This window comes from Clupea harengus, chromosome 11, assembly GCF_900700415.2.
Source record: "Clupea harengus chromosome 11, Ch_v2.0.2, whole genome shotgun sequence".
NCBI lineage: Eukaryota > Metazoa > Chordata > Actinopteri > Clupeiformes > Clupeidae > Clupea > Clupea harengus.
Window position 1 is genome coordinate 27,957,216 of NC_045162.1, and position 23,842 is coordinate 27,981,057.

General features: G+C 43.1%; 1 protein-coding gene across 1 annotated transcript; it reads left to right on the forward strand.

Moving 5' to 3' along the window:
• The first annotated feature begins 531 nt into the window (after window positions 1–531).
• dgat1b (diacylglycerol O-acyltransferase 1b) lies at window positions 532–22,258 on the forward strand. Its single transcript, XM_031576698.2, has 17 exons — window positions 532–958; window positions 1,408–1,495; window positions 9,238–9,278; window positions 9,965–10,050; window positions 11,563–11,615; window positions 11,846–11,951; window positions 15,113–15,241; window positions 16,001–16,072; window positions 16,551–16,654; window positions 16,786–16,824; window positions 16,927–16,968; window positions 17,247–17,291; window positions 18,142–18,254; window positions 18,422–18,487; window positions 18,779–18,866; window positions 20,588–20,650; window positions 21,792–22,258. Exons 1-17 carry the CDS (start codon window positions 738–740, stop codon window positions 21,936–21,938), a joined length of 1,503 nt encoding a protein of 500 aa, XP_031432558.1. The 5' UTR covers window positions 532–737; the 3' UTR covers window positions 21,939–22,258.
• Window positions 22,259–23,842: the final 1,584 nt, after the last annotated feature.

Sequence of the window (23,842 nt, forward strand, 5' to 3'; positions counted from 1 at the left end):
CACTCAACATTCAATGAAAAGGTTATGACAGGCTAAGTCTGTAAAGAAGGGGAATTAATGGATGGCTGAGGCTGACATGCTCAGGATTATTACTGGAAGAACGATTTCACCAGACCAAATATTTCCTGCCCTCCTGCGTGTTGCTCAACCATGCCGTAGCTCTGACCCCACCTTGAAATCGGAGCCCTCTCAAGAGCCCACACAAGTTAGACGTAGGCTACTATCTTCAATTTCATTCCAGTAAAGATTCATGAGAATACCAGCCTCCATAACGTATTGCTCTACAAATGCTTATTTTATATTTCTGCAAGAAAAACTTGCAAACATTCACTAAAAGAAACTGTCAGCGCCATTTGGTTATGGTAATGAATGCCACATTGCAACATGCAACAACAGGTTGTTTTCAAGGAAGTCCAAGAACCAGCGTAAAGTTCCACGACAGTGTTTTTTACGCAATGAAATTGGGAGTTCAAAAGAGGCCACGACAGGGAAAGCTTCCTGTGACTCCTATTGGTCAGACAACTGTCGTCAACTTTCGAAAAGCGGAACTTGATCATAAAGTGTGTTGTAGTTCGCATGATTTATCGGACAACAGTGAGAATGCTAGAGTCTCAGCAGCTTAGACATAGCCTATTCGTGTTCCTGTTAAACCCTGCAGTTGAAGCTACGTGTTTTACATTGCAACAAAGTTACTTAAACGTTGTTTAGGCCTGCTTGGCGATTCCAAATGAACTTTTATGACAATGGGTGACAGGGAAATAGTTGGTCCCATCACTCGTCAAAGACGGGCAACCTTCTCGATGACAAGACGTGGCTCTTTGAAAAGCCTGAATGAATTTAAAGGATTAAATGCAAAAAGTGTCGGTAAAGGTAAATCGGACCGTAAGGCTCAGGAATCCCAAACTAATGGAAACCCAAACGAAAAAAGCAAACGGAAAAGTCATGGCGATAAACTGAGGTAAGAAACTCTTAGATCCTTCATTTAATAACTCATATTGCCAATCACTTTAGTTTAAAATCGAAGGACAAACGACGATTTCTTCGCAGCTGTCAATGTCATTGGTTGTAACTGTGTGGGGTGTGTCTCAATCCGGTGTGACTGTGAAGTCAGTGTAGGTAGCTGGGAGACGCACCTACCTTTTCAATAGTGACTCATGCATTTACCAACTCTGTAGCCTACTACTGACAATACACAAAGAACATGTATATAGATGTCCATAATCAGATTACTCTGTCGTTATTAGACGTTATGCAAGATATCAACTTCAGAACACAGTGCGGTCGATTTAGCCTGCCATGATCCTAGTCCAAGATGTCCAATTTCTATTTTATTAAATAGCTTTCAATCGTTGCATTTCTCACGGTATGTCATATCTACTGGTCTTTTTCCTCATTGTTTGTCCTCAGTTGTCACAAGTTGCAGGAGTCCCTGCTCAGCTCCTCCAGTGGATTCAGTAACTACAGGGGCATTCTCAATTGGTGTGTTGTCATGCTGGTGAGTGCTATTGAGGACTACGATCTTTTTCACACATCCATTTCAGGCTTCAGACCTGCTCCTTGCCCGCAAGCTTACCCACTCCAGTGTATCTGCTTTCCACCAGTGTAAGGTGTCACGCTGATTGGCACACATCTCTAGTGTGTGGTTATGAAAGTATACCATTAAATCAGGATTCAAATTTCTTCAATATGGGTGTGCTTTATGATAGGATATGTGGCTAGACTGTGACCAGTTTGAGTTGGAGAGGTGCTACAGGTTGTGAATAACATAGTTGTCAGTGAGTGACTGTATGCACATCATGTAGCCTGCGTACAAGCACAGTCCCACCAGGACTCGAGCTCACAACCTCAGACATGGAAGGGGGGCGTTGTAGCAGGGAGGCTAAAACCCATGGCTGCCTGCTACTGTCTGTCGCTGTTAGTGTGTCAGGGTGTGAGGTTGACTCACTGCACAGCACAGCACTGTACCTGCTGGCTGCCGTTACACACATTAGACTAGGATTTCTGATTAGATAGCAATAAGCGGCAGAAAAAAATGGCACTCCATAGACAAATCACACTATTCAGAAACAGATGATCAGTGACACTGTTTTACACATCCTTTGTTACAGTGTATCAATGTTACAGTGTAACAAACAAGATTATATTTCCATAATTTGGTAATTCCTTGATTTATCGGGACACCCAAATAGGCAGATAAACGCAAGACCCTACCTTGACGCACTGCAAAATAAAGTCTGACGTTTTATCACTGGGAGGCGCACAATAAGCAAACGTGCGTTTCGATCATGACATTTGGCAAAGATGATCTTCAGCCAAGACTCAGTACAGGTAAATGTTGGATTCTTGATTTCCAAAAGCATTGGTCTGTCACGGCCAATCAAAAATCGGTGGCGAAGCCAACACATAAGAAAGAAAATTGTCATAAAATTTAGTAGGAGAGCTTACAACCATGCCCTTGACATGATGGCATTAAGTTGCCATGGTGACTGTGTCCTGTTGGACTGCTTGGCCCCCTCATCACCGCTTGGAGCTAAATGAATGAATGAATGAATGAATGAATGAATGAATTAATTCATTCATTAATAATATCCATGAACAACTTAAACTAGACTGATAAACCTACACATGCGTGAAGGTATACTGTACTATCTAAGTATCTATACATCTATTCTTTTTCTTGTGTTCATACACAAGGCATCAGGTTTGGGGCCTGAGGACAGTGGCTGCATTTATCCGAGCCTAAACTGATGCTGGCTTAACATGTGCATTGCCTTAGTACAAAGAGCCTTGGTCCTGGCCTTGTGCACAGGGGACATGGAAGAGTAGGATCTCCCTCAGTGCTCTGAATTCCCCTACAACGTCCTGTTCAGAGGCTCTTTCCTCACCCCTCCACGGCACACCCCTACTAGGAGAATCTGTAAAGAAAGTGACATTGAAGGACACAGTAAAGGTGTCTGTTGGAGGTTCAGTGGCTGTTTTGCTGTTGTCTCCCATCAGATGCTTGTTCAAATCTCTTTTTTAATGAGGTAAAATCCCGTCCAGTCTCGGAGCAGAGAGAATGAGAGCAGCCATGCGTGCACCAACACGCCACTGACCATCGTATCTCCCCCTCTCTTCTCAACACACTCATCAGTATTTGTCCCCAGCACTCTTCTCGCCGGGTGAGTCGCTTCTCATTCGCAGCCTAGCGGCAGTCAGTACAGGGGTGTCCATCCAGGCAAACCCAGAGCTTAGACTGTAGGGCCCGCATACAGAGGGAAGCTCAGAATAGGTCTTCTTTCAGGCATGTTGACTGAGGAACATTGAGAGTGCTAGAGCTGGTGAAATGAGGTGCACAGCGGAGCAACACGGTAGGGAGATTGTGTTGCATTGTGGTGGATGTGTGTTTTGTAATAGTACTGCCGTTGCCTTGGGGTATTCTGTACTACTTTCACAATGGGCATGTAATGACCACAACCCGTTTTAAGCTACTATTGTTTGTATTGTATGATAAGCGACAGAGATGTATGTTCATGGCCTAAATGGAAAAAAAAAGAATTTGATTCATTTCAGGCAGATATGGAGGCTCGCGTAGCTTATACTATTAGAACTATTGAGCTCTCACCTCAGGCTTCAGGCTATTTAGAGAGACCTGTGACAGTTCCCACTGTCTGTTACAGTCGTACTCCACATGCTTATGGAATGAAGTGCAGCTTCATTATTTGATGAGGTCATAATGTATTAATATTGTATTTGATGAGGTCATAATGTATTAATATTGTATTTGATGTGGTCATAATGTCTTTTCAGGATATGGCACAAGAATGATGATGAATGAAAACTGTACAATGCATATACTTACACATACATAGCTCACTCTAGGGGTTTACACATACATAGCTCACATTAGGGGCTTACACACACATACATACCTACACACTAGGGGCTTACACACACATACATACACACACATACATACACACACGGGGTTTACACATACAGGAGTTTACACATGGAGGAAGACAGAGTTTGGTGGCTAAAACAGCCTATTCCGCCCAGATGGGTTGTCTTAAACTCCACTGATAAAGGTGTGGACTTTGGATAGATGCGTGGTGACATGTACTTCTCTGACAAGAACAAATGTCATGTTCCCTTTATTGGAAGAGTGGAGCATTATGCCCAAGCCGACATGTTTCTGTAGTAGCCAGGAAGCAGGAGCACACCTGCGCTGTGGGTGAATGCAATGTAATGCAACTGAAAGTTAACACATATCCTGGCAGGCTTTATATTCTTTTATTAATGCTAGTTTGAAAAGTTTAAACCCCTTCAAAGACTCAACCATCTGGGAAAAAGTAGTCCAGTTTGTCTGACTTCGATTGAATGCCCAGTCAGCAGTAAACAGATGTCATCCATGATGTAAAAAACACAATACTGACTTTTCTTTTATGTCAAATATATTTCCAAAGGTGCTATTGACCAGATGTTGGTAACAACAACAAGTAATCCATACATACAGTACAAAGAAACCATAACAAATACGTTCAGAAATACGTTCAGAAACGTTATCGAACACTCTTACTGATATTCATTTAATACTTTGTACAAAAGCCTTTGTTGGTAATGACAGCTTCAAGACGCCTCCTGTATGGAGAAGCTAGTCGTACGGATTGCTCAGTTGTGATTTTGGCCCATTCTTCCACACAAACAGTCTTTTTAAATCTTGAAGGTTCCGTGGGCCTCTTCTATGAACTCTGATCTTCAGTTTTTTCCATAGATTTTCAATTGGATTCAAGTCAGGTGATTGGCTTGGCCATTCTAGCAGCTTTATTTGCAATCATTGCAATGCGAAGTGATATCATATAAAAGGTTAATTGAGCTTTTTTGTTTAATTATCAACTTAATTTAAATACTTGTTGGTACCGAAGCCTTTTTGTAGACAGCTAAACAGGCTGATTATTTGATTAAGCAAACTCGCTTGCTCTAGGGCTAATAGGATCATATTTTGCGGCCTCTGATATCAGAAGGTGTCACTTGCTAAAAGGACTGCACCTAAACGGATAACAGTTTTCCCATCAAAAATGTGTCTTTACTTACAACTTGGATATCAAACAAGAACGGGATGCCTGAAACAAATGCCATATCAAACAATGACTGACAAAGAACTGAAGAAACCTGCGGTTGTAAATACACAAGAGAAAACCAGAGGTGAAAGTAATGATTCAATAATCAGGAACAAAGAAGGAAGTGACAAGGGGAGTGAAGTGAACAGTGACTCAATGGGTGACTTAAAGTCAAGGATGCGTCTTTGGTAAGACGGGTCCTTCCAAGTCGGGTCCTTCAGAGGTTAGAGAAGACTCCTTTCTATCATTCGAAGAACAATGGAACAGTCTAGCGAGTGTGCAGGTGTGGGTCATTGAAAAGGTCCCACCGCGCTGAAATTCCGACCGCGTTGCTTTTTAAAAAGGCTCTGATACATGCACATAGGATGGTGAGTGCTTTAAAAACGCAGAGGGTACTCCAACTGCATCCTTGACTCTGCCCTTGATAGAATTTGAAGGATCCTAAACATCGGAACAGTCCTTCAGGGATTCGATACCGTAGCATCCTTGAAAAAGCAGCCATCAAGGATCCTTCCTTGACTCTGAGAAACATCCATGGAAGCACATGGAAGTCAACAAAGATGCAAGAATACTACAAAATAAAAGTTCAAGAACAAGGAACAGACAGTAAAAAGTGCAGAACATGACAGTCAAGCACAGCCTCTAACAGCCAGGTCCTGTGGATTTGGAGATTTTGAAAATACCCCCCACACACTTTGAAGCCCTGAGTCTCAACAGTGAACGAGAGCCCCACTACATCCTACTCCAGCACTGGGTCTGGCCGGGAACTAGCAGGACATAGGCTAGCCGACACACGAGCTGTGATAGGCAGAGGGCTAGCAGGCCGGGGTCTAGCCGACTGGAGACCAACAGGGAGGGATTTTTAAAGTCAATTTAAAGAGGCTGGTTCCTTGCTTACAAAGGTCTGGTTGGTCCACGAACTTGCTGGCTGGGTCCAGTTGGTCAGTCGTTCTGTAAAAACGCATGATAAAAGAACTGGACCTAAGTGCACAACATTTAACACAGTTTTCCATCAAAGTGAAGTCTTAACTTATAACATGGATTTGCAGTAAGAACATGATATGTGCGGTGAAACACAAAGAATGACTGACAAAGAACTGAAGAAAACCAAGGGCTTAAATACACACAATATTTAATGAGAACATGAAACAGGTGAAACTAATGATTCAGTAATCGGGAACAAAGAAACCAGGAAGTGGCACAAGGGGAAGGAAAAGTGACAAAAGGAAACACTTGGTTAACCAAGAAAGTAAACGACAAACAGACTGTGAAAAGTGCAGAACGTGACAAGAAGGTAACCCCCAAGGGTTCTTCACAGTGGCGTAACGTAGTAACGACGGGCCCAGGTGCAAGATATTATGACGGGCCCCCCTAGTGAACGCAAAAAAAAAAAAAAAAGTAGCGTTCCCTACTTCCGCAACCGCGTCTAAAAAAACCGCTAATCAAAGGTGTTTGTTATCGATATAAATACTGTTTAATTATTCAACCTTACTTATTTCAGAAGCGATGGGTGTGTACACAATGAACTAAGTCTTGTTTGACTCCCAGCAGGAACATTTCTTACCGTAAAAATAGTTAGAAAGTAATAATAATAGCGACCACTATTTACCCAACTTGTAGCCTAGTAACCCTGCCCTACCATAATGTATGTAGGCTATAACTTGTTTTGAAATGTATATCTATTACAATAGCCGTAAGTTACCTGTTGCATGGTCGCTGACACACCACTGAGGGCAGAAGCAGCGATGCCGATCCCTGCTGACTCCGTGGGCTCGCGACTAGTTGACGCCGGGCTAGTTAAAAAGCCGAATTGGTTTAACTATAGCGTATTGTATTGTCACATGATCAAATAGAGACTTGACATTGGACAACAACATGCATATTACCCAGCAATCATCATTGCTAATCACAAAAATACCATAGAAAATAAGAACTTATTCATTTCATTGAATAGTTTTTTGATAGTTTCTATAGTGTATGTAGGATAAGCATATGATTTTGTTATAAATTGCTACTTTTCCCCAAAAAATAATAACAACCATGACAGATACGTAAGTTTGCCTTTTCAAGTGTATATATAGCATTTTAGATTACAGCCTTTATAGGAACAGCGCGTATTTGAACATAAGCATCTCCGAGGAAATTTAACGCTAAACTAAGGTTGGGCCCGTCGAGCGACGCCTGTCGGTGTACTTGGAAAGGAGGGGGCGTGTAAATCTTTGGGCCCGGCTATGGCATAAAGGTTCTCTGAAGAATGATAAAGAATTGTATAAAATATGAGGGACACTTTTCTGTCTGGAATCGCCAAGCTAGTACCCAAATGGTTCCAGCAGATTTCAAGAAAGAAAGCGTTATTAGAGGGTTCTATGTAGACCCTTTCTTGAAATGAATACAAGAAGAGCCATTTCCAAAAGGGCCATATTGGAGGAGCTCTAGTATAGGCTGTCTTTCCTCAGGAAAGTGGGCCATTAGAACACAACATCCTAATCACAGTGACTTTCAAAATCCCTCCTTGGCTTTTGGCTTTGATTTATTTCTTTGGTTTTAGAGAAAGCAGCAGGACATCCCGTTCTCTCTGCTTCACTAAACAAAGCGCTGGAATCACTCTCTCTTCAGAATGGCTCCACAACAGCACTATCTGCAGCTCTTGAATGTTTAGAGATTTTACTGCTTTAATAAAATGCAATGCCATTCCCTTCAGCTGAGCACTGAAATTAAGAAGAGTAATTATTTTATGTCCTATGGGGGCCGTGGAAAGGGAGGGTATTAGGATCTAAATAGAAAAACACTCAGCAACAGCTCTCGGGTTTGAATACCAGCGCTGGCTGGAGCTCTGCCAGCTCCGCCGTCTCCTTCAAAGCTGGGGAGAATACACTTTCAACTCCAAGATGGTGCTAATCCAGGCTTTTGAGACCAGATCATTTTTGTCATCCCAATAGTTTTTTTCACACCCTGTAAACTTGAGCATATCTCCTCCTGGAGAGGCTGCGTCTTCCAAAAGCACTATAATGAGATGAGCCCAATCCAGAAAGGACCCAACCCTGAGACAGAGTGGGAGCAGTCCTGGAAACTATTGCAGACTTGCACCCAGTTCACGTGCATTGTCTGAGAGACCTTTTCAAGAGCACAATAAGCTATTTGGTTGTAAGCTGCATAGCTAATGGAAGCATTGTTTGAACTCTGTGGAATTTAATATGTGTGAAATGTTAAGATATAACTAATTAGAGAGGTTCACTAGACATTGTATGATCTCACTTAGAATTTTCTCATTTGTTGTAAACTCAGGAGTTTGACAGCGAGCACAGTGAAGTCCCTTAGTTCCTCGGGAAATTAGGTTTGTGAGTAGTGTGGGTCTCCAATAGATTTACTGCAGAATTAAGCAATTAAAAAAGTAATTCTGGAAAAAATGCCTCTTTTATGTTTTTTTTTTCTTGCCAAGAGCCAAGAGGCCTTTGGAAAAAAAAGCCAGATTTGCAACTTTGTGTCACTTCAAAAAGATTTGATGTCAGCTAAAGTTACCTCCTCGTGGGCTACTTATTTATTTCTGTTTCTCATGAGAGATGGGTTGCCCCTTGAAATTCTGTTTCTTTCTTTCGAATGGTTGTGACACGACGACCCCTCCAAACAATCAGTTATAAAGATCAGATCAGATCAGATATAAATTGCACTTAAGTAGACTGGATCATTAATACAGTCTGTGCAGGCATAGATTTATAATCAAAGAATCAAGATTGTGAAGGAATACAAATATCTTGGTATCTTGATTGATAATCAACTTACTTTTTAAAAACATGTTAAAAAAATATGCAAAAATTTAAAATTCACCTTGGCCAACTTTGGGCATCTTAGAAATCACATGTCCACCGAGGCTGCTAAAATGTACATGTTCTCGCTGATTTTATCTCACATTAACTACTGCTTACCCACCTGGTCTACTGCCAAATCTAGTCTTTTGGCTATAATTGGGTGCATTTACATTTTAATGTTCATGAATGTACACTGTCCCTCTTGATCAAATAAACAAATTGATTGATTGATTGATAGATACGATTTAAGGGTGTTCTGCTTTTAGATGGTGTCTGTATTGTGCTTAACCTCACCTGACAGAATCTTTCTCTGCTCTTTGTTTGCATGGTAGGTATTGAGCAATGCACGCCTCTTCCTGGAGAACCTCCTGAAGTAAGTGTTACGTAAACTTCATAAGATGCCTCCAGCCTCCACAGAGGACTAGCGCACTTTAAAAGACTCCTCAAGGCAACGCTCGTCGGTTGCAAGATTAGTGCTCGGAAAAGAGAAAAAAACTAGTGCTGTAGTGAGACACTGCCACTCTGATGACTGCACTTAGAGACACACAGTAGAACTTCATGGCTGTCATGAGAGTGAAGTATACTGGCCTGTTTTGATGGAAAAAGAACATATATAGCAGGTTAAACACTTGCAAGATTTTCTGTGAGGACAGACGATACAGAGCCATTTTTTGACAGTTAAATATCAACACCAAAATCTCTCTCTAGTATCAAAGAAACAGCCTGCAGGCTCATTCACATATCACGTACAGCACGTTTGTTTGGAGACAGCAGAGAACGTAGCACACAGCAGCTTTAACTGAGTAGCGTGGACCATCAGCCCCATGCTGGGAACACCATATGCTGTCATGTTGTCACGCACACACACACGCACAGTGTGGCAGGCGTGGGGCTGCCGTCCAGATGCCAGCTTCTAGAGCAGCTCATCAGTGGTGTGACGGTGGCCAGACGGGCCGGTGGCAAGCGCTCGCTCGCAGGAAGGCAAACGATCCCATGTGAACAAGGTTGCTGTTATTGTAAACAGTGTGTCTGAGCTGTTTCGTCTCCCTGCTTTTAAAGGTATGGAATCTTGGTGGACCCCATCCAAATTGTGTCCCTGTTCCTGAAGGACCCGAATAGTTGGCCTGCAGCATGCCTGGCCCTTGGTATGTAAACTCTGGCTTCTTTCGTCTGTGATATTTCAGTGGCGCAGACTGAGACAGAGGGTGGTAGGTCAGACCGCAAGTTGAAGCTCCTTCAGGTTGTAGTGTTACAGCATCTCCTCCCTGGTATGAAGACACCATGAGTTTAGATATAGTCTCAGTATTGTGTTAAAGTTATAGCAGTTTGAAAGTTCTGCAAGCACACCAATGCTGACCACAGACACAGACACAGACACAGAGCACGTTGAAGGGCGGCCCTGCAGTAGGACACCAGTGCATTAGCTTTATAGTGTTGCATCTCTGTCCTTAGGAACACCCACCTGCCCTACTTTCAGCCGAACAGTCAACACCAGAGAGAACACCCTCTGTGTGTGTGTGTGTGTGTGTGTGTGTGTGTGTGTGTGTGTGTGTCTGTGTCTGTGTCTGTGTCTGTGTGTCTGTGTGTGAGAGGGGAGGGGAGGGGAGAAGAGCACTGAAAACTGCAATGCAAATCATGCTATATTTAAATTTATGACGGCCCCTATTAAAAGATAGCTAGACAGTCGTATGATCTCATGTCCACAGCATTCAGACATCCACATCCACCTGATACAACACTGTGCATTTACACATCCACATCCATCTGATAGAACACTGTGCATTCACAGTATTGAAGAAGTAACCATAAGAAAAGTAAGATAGAGCTTTTTTTTATTCTGTGATTAGTTTTTTTTCTTTCTGTTTCTTTCTACTTTGCACTGGTAGCAGGTGTTGCATGTGTTTGAGTGTGAATATGCTTGTTTGTTTTCACATGGGTGGATGACTTTGTCTCTCTGTGTGTGTGTGTGTGTGTGTGTGTGTGTGTGTGTGTGTGTGTGTGTGTGTGTGTGTGTGTGTGTGTGTGTGTGTGTGCTGTTGCGTGGTCAAGTGTGCGTCATGCCAATGTGTGTGTGTTCAGTGTACATAGACTGTGTGTTCCGTCTGGCCTCCTGCCCTCGCCCAGGGTTCAGAGTGCGGTCAGTGGGCTGACCCTTTCATGCTCCTCTGCCCTGGATAACTGTGTGTGTGTGTGTGTGTGTGTGTGTGTGTGTGTGTGTGTGTGTGTGTGTGTGTGTGTGTGTGTGTCAGTGGGCTGACCCTTTCATGTCTGTGTGTGTGTGTGTTTGTGTGTGTGTGTGTGTGTGTGTGTGTGTGTGTGTGTGTGTGTGTGTCAGTGGGCTGACCCTTTCATGCTCCTCTGCCCTGCGAAAAGCTGTCTCACTTAATTGAGCAGCTTGCCCCTCTTCTTACACCTAATTTGAAACGGTTTCAACATATTACGGATATATTGTAGCCAGCCTGTTTATAGTTTTGTTTATTTCATTATTTATTTTTTTTTTTTTTTTAAATGTAGCCACCTGCATTATACACACTGTAGTGCAATTGTAAAATCTACCTTAACAAATATGTTGACCTCAATGGTCATGCAACTGTTCTCATAAACTGAAAATATCTCCCCCCCCCTCCCCTCCCCTCCCCCCCACTATCCCCCCACAGTCAGCCATGTGTTTGTCATCATGGCCCTGTATGTGGAACGACAGCTGGCAAAGGTGAGTGTGGGTAACTGACCTCAGCACGACAGTCAAAAAAAAAAAATCTGTGTTGTTTCCATTGCCAAAACGGGGCACAGAAAGTAGTGAATGTTACTGTGGTTCTCCATCCCTGCCCTCCACTCTGTGTACTGCGGTGTGTAGTTTCAGACATAATAAGAAAGCGAATAGCCCTCATCATTTACTGGGAGTCGCTGGAAATGAGCTGGTGTCATCTGTTCTCCCCCCAGGGCTCCATCAGCGAGCAGTTTGGGATGTTTATTCATTTCCTCAACCTGTCAATCATCCTGTGTTTTCCCATGGCAACGGTTCTGTGCTTGCCCTCCATTACTCCAGGTGAGCCCTTCCTCCCATCCCACAGAGCCTGGGCGCTACCGCTAACAGTAATTATCCCCATGGCTTCCTGTTTTCTATTTCAACAGCACATAGCTGGACACCTCTTAAGGTGATCAGTCTCCATTCCTGCAACAAATGTCGTGACCCTTTTTAAACAGAAATAATGATACGGAAAAACATATGTTCTGTTTCTGTTGACTTGTGTTGTATCCACTGTAACTTCTGGTACAGTATCACAAAAGTCAGGTTGTTGTTGTATATTTACGTACTATGTCTAAAGAAGCACTCCATATTAATCCACTTAAAAGTAGCATCTGTAATTGAACATGTAGAGAGTATGATTCTTGAACAAGTGACATGTCTATTTAAATAGCCACAGGTAAACAGCTGACATTTCCCCCCAAATATGTGGATTCCAAACAACCCACCATTATTACTGTGTGTCGGTATTGGCTGTTGTGAACATGAAGAAGAACTACACACAGGTCCAAAAGCATCCTGTGGGCAGTCTACACAATTCAAACATAGATGCCAATAAGTGACAGGAGCAGAGGGAGAAACTAGAGCAGCACAGACAGTCAAGCAGGAAGTGATATTGTGTGCGGTCAGCAGCAGCAGCAGCAGCAACAGCAACAGGGCAAGGACACCGTTTGCATCATGAAAGGTCGTGGGCCACATCAGGATGCTGCTGTCACCTGTCAGTCTCTCTGACATCCACATGTCTGAGCACCTCCAGCCTGGCGGCCATGACAGCTTCGCTCCCCTGAAAGTGCGCCTTGGGCATGTGTCCCCAGTAGACCCATCCTAGGGCAACGGTCCCCAGTAGAGCCATCCTAGGGCAACTGTCCCCAGTAGACCCACACTGTGGCCTCAGATGCACAGTACACTGATTATATGCGAAGTACTCCAACTTGTCATTTCTTAAGGGCATTTGTGTTAAAGCAGTCCCTACAGGATTTTGCAATTTTTTTAAAATATAATTTTTTTTAAATATTTATTTTTGTGATTTTTTTGGTGACATAAAATGACAAAAAAGTTTAAAAAAAATGTGTTTCTTATTAAAGTCAAATGAAACTCTACATACAGGCTACTAAAAATCAGATTAATGAGAAATAAAATCATGAGTATTTTAGTTTTTTTTATATTTCTTTTTGTAATAGTATTTTAATATTTCTTTGTAATAGTATTTTAATATTTGTAGTTTTTGTGTGTTCTTATGTCTTCATTCCATGCAATGGAGACATAAGAAGCCTCATCTTAGATGTCGTCCGATTGCACACATTTCTGACAACTTTCTCTTCCTCATATGGTGATTTCATCCATTCTAGAATGTTACTGAAATTCAGTTGAAATAAAACGCTGTGCCTTGGTTTGCACCTTTGAATTTAGGAACCGCCTTTTATTTTGAAATGCCGTCCCCAGACAGTTGGACGCAGCATGCCTTAAGTTTAATGTTGTGTTTGAACAATTGGCCAACTGAATATAAGGCAGAATAACAATGTGTAAGTAGTTCATTTAACTTTTAATGAGTTAACACCGCTTCACCGCTGTCATCAATCCACACACCTGACACCAAGTGACCAAAACAAGTGGGATATGAAGCAGTGGCAGGGGTGGAGACAGACTGCATAATCTTATACCACCATCAGGAGGCCAGAAGAAGTGGAAATAAGGTGCAATTTTATGCACAACTTATGCAGTAAATAAGAATATAAGCAGCGTCACGAAAAAAAGGTGGCAAATTGCTGATTTTGCATCGAATTCACAAAATCGCAGAATGGCAAAAAGCTGGAGGGACTGTTAAAGGCTTTTGATGTCCATGTGGTAGCCTATAGGAGCATGAGCACGAGCAGCTGGCTTTGTGCTTGTTTCCAGCCCGCTCTGAAGCTTTGTCAGGTGGGCACCGAGTGCTGTCTCAGCAGCCCCGCTCAAAGCCCTGGGTGTCGCTTTCCCTTTGTTTCAGCTCGCCTCCTCTCAGCCACACCTGCTGTTGAGCTCCACTAGCCTAGCCTAGCCTAGCGCACTGCCACTGACGGGGCCTCGTGGCCGCACGTGTTTTACTCCCACGCACAGACGCATACCGTATTTACACACACACACGCACGAATACATGCACACACACACACACACACACACACACACACGCATACCGTATTTACACACACACACACACACACACACACACACACACACACACACGCACGCATACACGCTCGCTCACACCATGAGCTCAGCCCACATATCCTAAAGGAAGGAAAAGAGAAGCGGGCCACCGTCACCGTCCCCGTCCCCGCGGTGGAGCCTCCTTTACATCCTCTCCCCCCCCCCGCTTTACCTTTCTCTCGGCGCGCCTGTTCCTCCTCATCTGTCGGCGCGGCGGGAGGGGACGGAGACAGACCATCTGCCGCGTGTAGCTCACGCAGAGTCCCCCCGCGCACACAGCAAGGTCAGGGGAGCACTGCCACCAACGCCGGCACGGCCTGGCACCGGCGCCCGCCAGCGTCTCTCTCTCTCCCACTCCGGCTGTAGCCGTGCCATCCTCCAGGGCGCAAGCATGGGCCATTTCCACCCAGCATATGGCAGCTATTGATAAAGCAGTGGTGGTCCATCAGTTAGAGTGGCTGTCATGCCAGACCCAGACACGTGATGGAGGGGTGAGATGGAGAGATGGTGTGGCTTTGGCCCGGTGCTCTGTGCAGCACAGTAGTGCTAAATTTCACTTAAGCAAGGTGGAAAGATAGCTACATGACATCCAACTGTTTGATTGAAGTCTAAGTTGTGACCTGTCATAGCACTAGCAGTTTTTCTGGACTAGGTAACTTGGGAAGCCAAGTGAATGTTTGTTCTGAGCATAGTTGTTGCCTTTTCTGACTACAGGAAAACAAACTAGTTACAGTTGCATCTATTGACATGAGACATAAATATATTGTCATTATTGTGATCAGTACATAAATATATTGTCATTATTGTGAAACGTACATAAATACTGTGATCAGTACATAAATATATTGTCATTATTGTGATCAGTACATAAATATATTGTCATTATTGTGAACAGTACATAAATACTGTGATCAGTACATAAATATATTGTCATTATTGTGATCAGTACATAAATATTGTGGTCAGTACTCTGAACCTTTGTTGTGTCTTGTGTGTAGTGGGTGGAGCCTTCACCCTGGGAGTGTACACCATCCTCCTCCTGAAACTATACTCCTACAAAGATGTGAACAAGTGGTGTCGGGAGAGGAGGCAGACCAAAGCACGCAGTTTGTCCAGATCTCTCTCGTGTGAGTAATGCTCCACACCTCGACGACTTTCTCCTCATCAGTGCTGGTGAACTGAAGGCTATCGCCAGCTACCTGGACTACACTGTCATCCCTCTCTCTCTCTCTCTCTCTCTCTCTCTCTCTCTCTCTCTCTGTCTCTCTCTCTCTCTCTCTCCCCCCTCTCTCTCTCTGTCATCCCTCTCTCTCTCTCTCTCTCTGTCTCTCTCTCTCTCTCTGTCTCTCTGTCCCTCTGTCTCTCTGTCTCTCTCTCTCTGTCTCTCTGTCTCTCTCTCTCTCTCTCTCTCTCTCTCTCCCTCGTTGTTTACTATCGATTCCCCCCATGGCCTGAGAATCTGTTAAGATGTAATGAAGCTGGCCGTTCTGCTCACCCCTTGACAGAACCGTTTGTAAGCCTGTGCTGTGTTGCTCCGCTGAAGCTCCAATGATAGTTTGCATTGTAACACATGCGGATCTCTGAGAGTCTCTGTGAAGTTACACCTGTGACTGTGACCTAGTTGCTGAGTGCCCTTGATGGACATCTCCTCGGAGCTATTTTTACTGTAAACATTCACATGCTTTATGAAAGACAGACCCCGTTTTCCTAAAGGCCTTCCTGCGCTGCCGCCTGCTGCTGTAATGAGGAACTACCGGCAGCAGTGCTGCCCACACTGCCCTGAGGAGTGGGTGAAGGGGCTGGCTCGGCTGTAGTCATGTTGCCCGTATGGTTACGTGTGGATATATTGAGTGAAATAGTTCATTATATATCTGCTCCCCCCACAGGTCCATCCACACCAACAGCCAGTGACTCTACCGAGACTCACGTCTCTTATCCCGGCAATCTCTCTCTGCGAGGTGAGCAGGGCCAGATACCCCCCCCCCCACACACACACACACACACACACGCACACATACTCACACACACACACACACACACACGGACACATACTCACACACACACACACACACACACACGCACACATACTCATACACACACACACACACACACACACACACACAGACGGACACACACATACACACACACAGACAAACACATACTCTCACACACACACACACACACACATACACATACACACACACACACAGACGGACACACACATACACACACACATATACACACACACACACACAGACACACACATATACACACACACACGCACATATACTCACAAACACACACACATACACACACACACACAGACACAGACATACACACACACACACACAGACGGACACACACACATACACACACTCACACCATATCAGCACAATGACTAAGTCAGACTCTCAGATGTTCCTCTTCTCATTTCAGACCTGTATTATTTTGTGTTTGCCCCCACACTCTGCTACGAGCTCAACTTCCCTCGTTGTCCACGGATACGCATGGGCTTCCTGCTGCGGAGGATGTTTGAGATGGTGAGTCTTCTCTCCTGGACTCGTTCACAGATGAAGGTCAGAAGTTCATGTTCATGACATACAGCGGTACCCAGGGCTAAAATATTTTAGTCTTCTTCTTCTTCTTCTTCTTCTCCCATTTTCCATTATAGCTGCTACTTGCACAGCTGTTGGTTGGCTTGATACAACAGGTATGTTTCAACAATTCTGTTCTTGAGACCAGTGTAAATGCACATTGTAAATTTGTAAATGATGTAATTAAGTAATAATCTCTTTAATAATCTGTTTTCCAGTGGATGGTCCCAGTTATCCAAAGTTCAATGAAACCACTGCAGGTAGTGTGCTTGAAAGAGTTCTGTTATTTATCGGTTGAAGGAAAGATGTCTGTTTCAGAATCAGAATCAGAATCAGAATGGGATTTATTGCCAAGTAGGTTTACACCTACTTGGAATTTTTTCTGGTGTGAAGGTGCATACAGTAAACATAAAACATAAAAACATAGAAACACAATAAGTACTACACATAACATAAAATCACAAATAAGTACTACACATAAGAAAAGTACTACACATGTTTCACAGCTGTACTGAACTTTACCTCACTGATTTGGTAGGAAATGGACTTTTCTAGAATGGTGGAACGACTCCTGAGACTGGCGGTAAGTGGGCTGGTATTTACTGTAATGTTAATTAAAATAAGGTGTAATTTTAAGTATCTGTTCCACAGATGTTATGTACTGGCACATGTGTCCCACTCTATCGATATTCCCCCATTAAGTTCATGTTAATGTTGAAGTAGAATCTTCTGACTAATATTGATGGTTTGGTTCTGAGTTAACAGACAGAAGTTTCAGAATAGGATGAAGCTTGTTCGATATGTTTCAGAAATCTTTTCACTCTATTATTATTATTATTATTATTATTATTGCACCAAGTCTTATGTTTAGATTTGAAATGGAAAGTTCACTTAAAATGATGAGCAATATTATTCCGTTAATTCTATGCAGAGACTTCACCTAAAATGATGAGCAATATTATTCTGTTAATTCTATGCAGAGAGGTAGGCTTATGATCTTTGGAGCGTAACAAGCCACGAAGTAAACCATAGATGCTGAGTGTGTGTTTTTGGATGAGAGAAGAGCCAATTTGGTTCATTCTACTTTCATCCAGTACCCCTCATTTCAGAGGTTTATTTTCAACTCTTTGCCACGAAGCACTGATCAGACCCAGGCCTGAATACACACAGTGTGATACCCTAGGGTGACCAAAGGCAGTTCAATATCAACGACAATAGTGTGCAAGTCGTCTGGAAGTTTGTTATTTTAAGCATTTTAACACTTTTTGGTTCCAAAGAAAAAGTCCCTATGGATGAAATGAATTATTCTATAAATGTCGTATTAATGGTTAATTCTGTCCCTGTTTGCATCGCGTCCAGTAAATATATCTAGATAATATCACAAATATTTGAAAGGTCTTAAAGGCTTTAAAACTCTTATCCTTTCCCACCAGATTCCCAACCACTTGATCTGGCTGATCTTTTTCTACTGGTTTTTCCATTCCTCTATGAACTTCATGGCAGAGTTGCTGAAGTTTGGTGACAGAGAATTCTACAGAGACTGGTGGTAGGTGGTCCTACTTATGAAGTGACAGTGGTCGAATGTTTCCAGTCATTTAACTCAAATAGTTTAGAGTTCCTTGACATTTCAGCCTGCTGTTTAAGTTGTCTGCTCTGGTGTCCACCGTTTTGTCCATCTTTCAATGATTCAGGACCTTACATTTACGTTTACAGGAACTCTGAGACGGTAACATATTTCTGGCAGAATTGGAATATTCCTGTCCACAAATGGTGTCTTCGGTGAGTTTGACCATGAACATGTGTGAATAAAACAGAAATAATATTATCCTTCTCAATTGTAAGAGGCTTTCACAGAGGCTGTAATAGAGTATATTGTGAAAGCTCTTTGAGTTGAAATGGGACGGGCACTGCTGAAGTTACAATAATGGCCTAATCCCATTTTACTTGTATGATTTAAAAATCCTTGTTTGGGTCAACCCTGCACGCAAATATTCGAATGGTTTTCTTGAATGTACACCGCAGTGGGATTGCGGTCTGTGTGAGTCTCTTCTCTAACTTCTTTCTCCTCAGGCACTTCTATAAACCTCTGCTGAGGAGAGGGGCCAGTAAATGGGCCAGCCAGTCTGCAGTATTCTTCCTCTCTGCCTTCTTTCATGAGGTGAGGTGTTGAAATATATGAGTGACCCAGCCATAACCCTTTAATACCTCAGCAATCACCTAATAGAATGGTGTGGCAGCTGCTCCGTAGCTAATTGCCCTTGTCACGGTCTCAGGGAGCTATACCATCCATTACAACAATGTACACTTGACTCTGCTAGTTGTGCTCTTCTATGCTTGCGGAAAGGAATTCTTCTTATTCTAAACGCCAGCTCTAGCTTGAGGGAATGACCAGGAAGGCTGCCTACCCTGTAGGGTGACCCCCAGCCTGAGCAGTAAGGGACAGCAGTTCAGCCCCCCCCCCCCCCAGCACCAGTGGCCTGTTTCTGTGCTGGGGAATATATATACTGTATCAGTGCTCGCAAGCTTAAGTGTCTGTATAGCACTTGGCTCAACTCCAGCACGCTTCATCTATGGTGAAGGTCAGCACTGAAGGATGGCAAGGATGAGCGTAGCAGAAGCAGGAACAGTATCAGGGCTCCTGCCTGCCGAGATAAGAGCAGGTTCCAAGAGGAAGCTCCGTCCAGGCGGCAAGTTGCGAGTGAGATATCGGCCCCTTGGACAACCCGTTTTTTTTTTTTTCCGGTAGCTCACCTTCAGAGGACATTGCGAGGCCAGGCAGTGTCTCTTGAGAGCAAAAACTGAAATTCCTTTGAAATTCAGCTCACACCTGGTCACGTGGGTTCCACATTCATAAACACACATGAGAACACACACAGCCACAATCCACAACTCTCCCAGTGTCTAGGACTGTAGTGCAGTGAAACAGATGAACACCGTTAAAACAGAGGTAGTCTCAGTAGTCTTCAGTTAATGACTTAGAGGACACTGAGATACTTACCAGTATCATTTTCATTTTCATTTTCTAGTGTCTGATGACTAATCATTCCATATAGAGAGAGGACATATGGAACAGAGTACATACTAACCCCACCTGTATAGAGAGAGTACATACTAACCCCACCTGTATAGAGAGAGTAGATATGGAACAGAGTACATACTAACCCCACCTGTATAGAGAGAGAGTACATATGGAACAGTATACATACTAACCCCACCTGTATAGAAAGAGTACATACTGTACGTGTGTATGGGTGAAGGTATGTGTATATATGTGTGCATGTATATGTATATATGTATGTATATGTGTATGTATGTATATGTGTATATATGCCTCTCAATAATGCGATATGTACTCAATAGGGAGTCGGTGGGGTGGGTGAGGCCTGGGAGAGGGGGAACTTGAGCGAGTTTGAATGTGCATGTATTTGTCTTTGTCTTGTGTCTTGAGGTGTGTGTGTGTGTTCATGTGTGTGTGTGTGTGTGTGTGTGTGTGTGTGCATGTATTTGTCTTTGTCTTGTGTCTTGAGGACCCCCTCGAAAACGAGATGCTGCATCTCAAGGGGTTATCCTCCAAACAATAAAATTTCAAATATGGAACGGAGTACATACTAACCCCACCTGTAAAGAGAGAGTACATACTAACCCCACCTGTATAGAGAAAGAGTACATATGGAACAGAGTACATACTAACCTCACCTGTATAGAGAGAGAGTACATACTAACCCCACCTGTATAGAGAGAGAGTACATATGGAACGGAGTACATACTAACCCCACCTCACCCCCTACTGTCTGTCCTCCAGCTATCCAGTTGCCCTCTCTGCTGTTAGTGTGTATCGTGGCCTTGAGTGTCGTCTGTTTTTGTGCCTTTGCTTCCCAGTACCTGGTGAGTGTGCCTCTGAGGATGTTCAGACTGTGGGCGTTCATGGGCATGATGGCGCAGGTGAGCGGCCGTAGTCGATGTTGTGCAGTGACCTGAGATGTGTGTGTCTGTCTCTTTCATTTGCTGTCTGTCAGTGTGTTCACAGACTTCCATTTGAGATGTGTGTGTCTGTCACTTTCAGTGTGTTCACAGAGTTCCATTTGAGATGTGTGTGTCTGTCAGTGTGTTCACAGAGTTCCATTTGAGATGTGTGTGTCTGTCACTTTCAGTGTGTTCACAGAGGTCCATTTGAGATGTGTGTGTCTGTCACTTTCAGTGTGTTCACAGAGGTCCATTTGAGATGTGTGTGTCTGTCTCTTTCAGTGTGTTCACAGAGGTCCATTTGAGATGTGTGTGTCTGTCACTTTCAGTGTGTTCACAGAGGTCCATTTGAGATGTGTGTGTCTGTCAGTGTGTTCACAGAGTTCCATTTGAGATGTGTGTGTCTGTCACTTTCAGTGTGTTCACAGAGGTCCATTTGAGATGTGTGTGTCTGTCAGTGTGTTCAAAGAGTTCCATTTGAGATGTGTGTGTCTGTCAGTGTGTTCACAGAGTTCCATTTGAGATGTGTGTGTCTGTCTCTTTCATTGCTGTCTGTCAGTGTGTTCACAGAGTTCCATTTGAGATGTGTGTGTCTGTCTTTTTCATTGCTGTCTGTCAGTGTGTTCACAGAGTTCCATTTGAGATGTGTGTGTCTGTTATTTTCAGTGTGTTCACAGAGGTCCATTTGAGATGTGTGTGTCTGTCAGTGTGTTCACAGAGTTCCATTTGAGATGTGTGTGTCTGTCTCTTTCATTGCTGTCAGTCAGTGTGTTCACAGAGGTCCATTTAAGATGTGTGTGTCTGTCAGTGTGTTCACAGAGGTCCATTTGAGATGTGTGTGTCTGTCACTTTCAGTGTGTTCACAGAGTTCCATTTGAGATGTGTGTGTCAGTCACTTTCAGTGTGTTCACAGAGGTCCATTTGAGATGTGTGTGTCTGTCTCTTCATTGCTGTCTCTTTCAGTGTGTTCACAGAGGTCCATTTGAGATGTGTGTGTCAGTCAGTGTGTTCACAGAGGTCCATTTGAGATGTGTGTGTCTGTCAGTGTGTTCACAGAGGTCCATTTGAGATGTGTGTGTCTGTCTCTGTCAGTGTGTTCACAGACTTCCATTTGTTTCAGCTTCCACTGGCCTTTTTTGTGAGTCGGTATCTGAGAGGTAACTATGGGAACGCAGCAGTCTGGATGTCACTCATCATCGGCCAGCCCATTGCCGTCCTCATGTACGTCCATGATTACTATGTCCTTCATCATGCAGAGCGACCATAAACCACAGGACTTTAGGGTCCACTCTGCCATTTCCTGACAGTCTTTATCATGCAGACTAGCTTTTGCAGTGGTATATATTCATTCTGACTCTCATCTCATATGCTCCAGAAGGTGTTTTTTATTACTAAAAGCCTTGTGTAAAACCAGTTCAGGAGTATATCATTTTGTGTGTAAAATATGTTTGGTATGTTACACACATGTTTGTAAACATTGAATGTTTTTACTGTGCTGTAGTCTACTGTAAGCTTGAACTTTGAGATTTTTAAAATCTAATTTAAATAATGATTTTAATGTTTTAAAATAAAGTTATTTGAAATACAGCTTGGCTTTGTTTGTGGAAATTAAACCTGCTCAATTATTTGAATTATCTACCTTATGAGACAAGAGTGACATCTAGTGGAGGATTCTTACCACAGCTCTTCGCTGTATGAAAATGTACAATTATCTCCTGGTGTGGAAGCATTCATCAACTATAATTATATTCTGCTGTGGGAGTTGGAGGCATTCTAATCTCACGCTGTGTTATTTTTGCAAATCAGGCTGCTCTTTGCAATTCGTTCTCTGATTACGCGAGTGCCAAGATTTCCCAATCAGCATGTGGAATGATAAATGGCCTGTGTGATAACACCTTAAGCAGTTGTAGTTAGTAATATATAAACGTCTTGTCACACACCCCCTGCTAGAGCTTCTGAAATATCTTTGTGTTCTGTTGGTATTTTCACAGAGCTGCAGCCTGTTTAATATTCTGCCAGGCCCACTGAAGTATATGAGGTGTCAGAGTAAAGAGACATTTGCCACGATGGTAGACGTACATGGATTGTGTTTACTAGTCTTTATTAGACCCAAGAGGAACATGTGATGACATGTTGAGCTAGGGTAAACAGAACAGGTCTGGTCAGGATGCCTTTCCAGAAGCCAGAAGGCAAGTATGCGTTTGAATGTATATGCCTAAATGTCAGCATGACACTGTAAAGTTGACTGTGAATGTGTATTATCTTATTGACACTAGTTGTTAGCTTTCTCAGAGCTGGTGCACTTTTAAGGACGGCAAGGACAGGAGATACACATGCCTAGCTCATGCTAGTCCTCCATTAGGCCGTTATAAAGTCACATCCATGTGTTGAGCAGACAAGGAGGTGATCATCAAGATGGTTACAAAGTGCAATGTACATTTTTAGTTTAGTTTGAAATGGTATTTTGATATGTAGCATTTCACGGTACAATTAAACTTCTTGAACCTCTCCTGGGGTCGATTTAACCTCTACTGGGGCAATGGAAGTTCTGTAGGTTTGATCAGTGTCCATAGAAAAAAGTCCTGGTCATATCTGTAAAATGAACTCCTGTAGACCAGTCAACTGACTGCAAAGGAAAATATGATTAAATCAGCCTTCTATAGTCTTCCCCAATAGAGGACTTACTCCATTTGACGAGTTATGAAGGTGGTATATGCAAGGTGGGAGTCTTTGATGAGGTCCTAGTTGTTAAGTGTTCATAAGAACCTACTACACAGATAGCTAAGGTTTAAAATTAAACTCAGAGGACACAAAGTCAAATACTCTGAGCATTCTCTAACAAGCACAGCATATCAGCATGAGATTTAGATTATACTTGGTATCTTTTAATGGTAAAACTGCATCTAATGTTGATATTCTTCAGATGGATTCTGTTTACTTGGACCAGTTTATTTCCGTTTTCTCACCGGAGGACACTAAGACTATGAGTCTCAGGAGAGAGTGGATGTGGAAGTGTGCCGTGTTGAATCCCGTGCTCAGGTGAAATTCCTATTGTGGAACATACTCCTTACAGTGTTCCATCCTCAAGCTCTCCTCCTAATCCCACAACCGCTTTTTCAGAGACCTTGTGCAAACATCCTAAAACACTTTCTCTTCGGATTTTATCCCTTC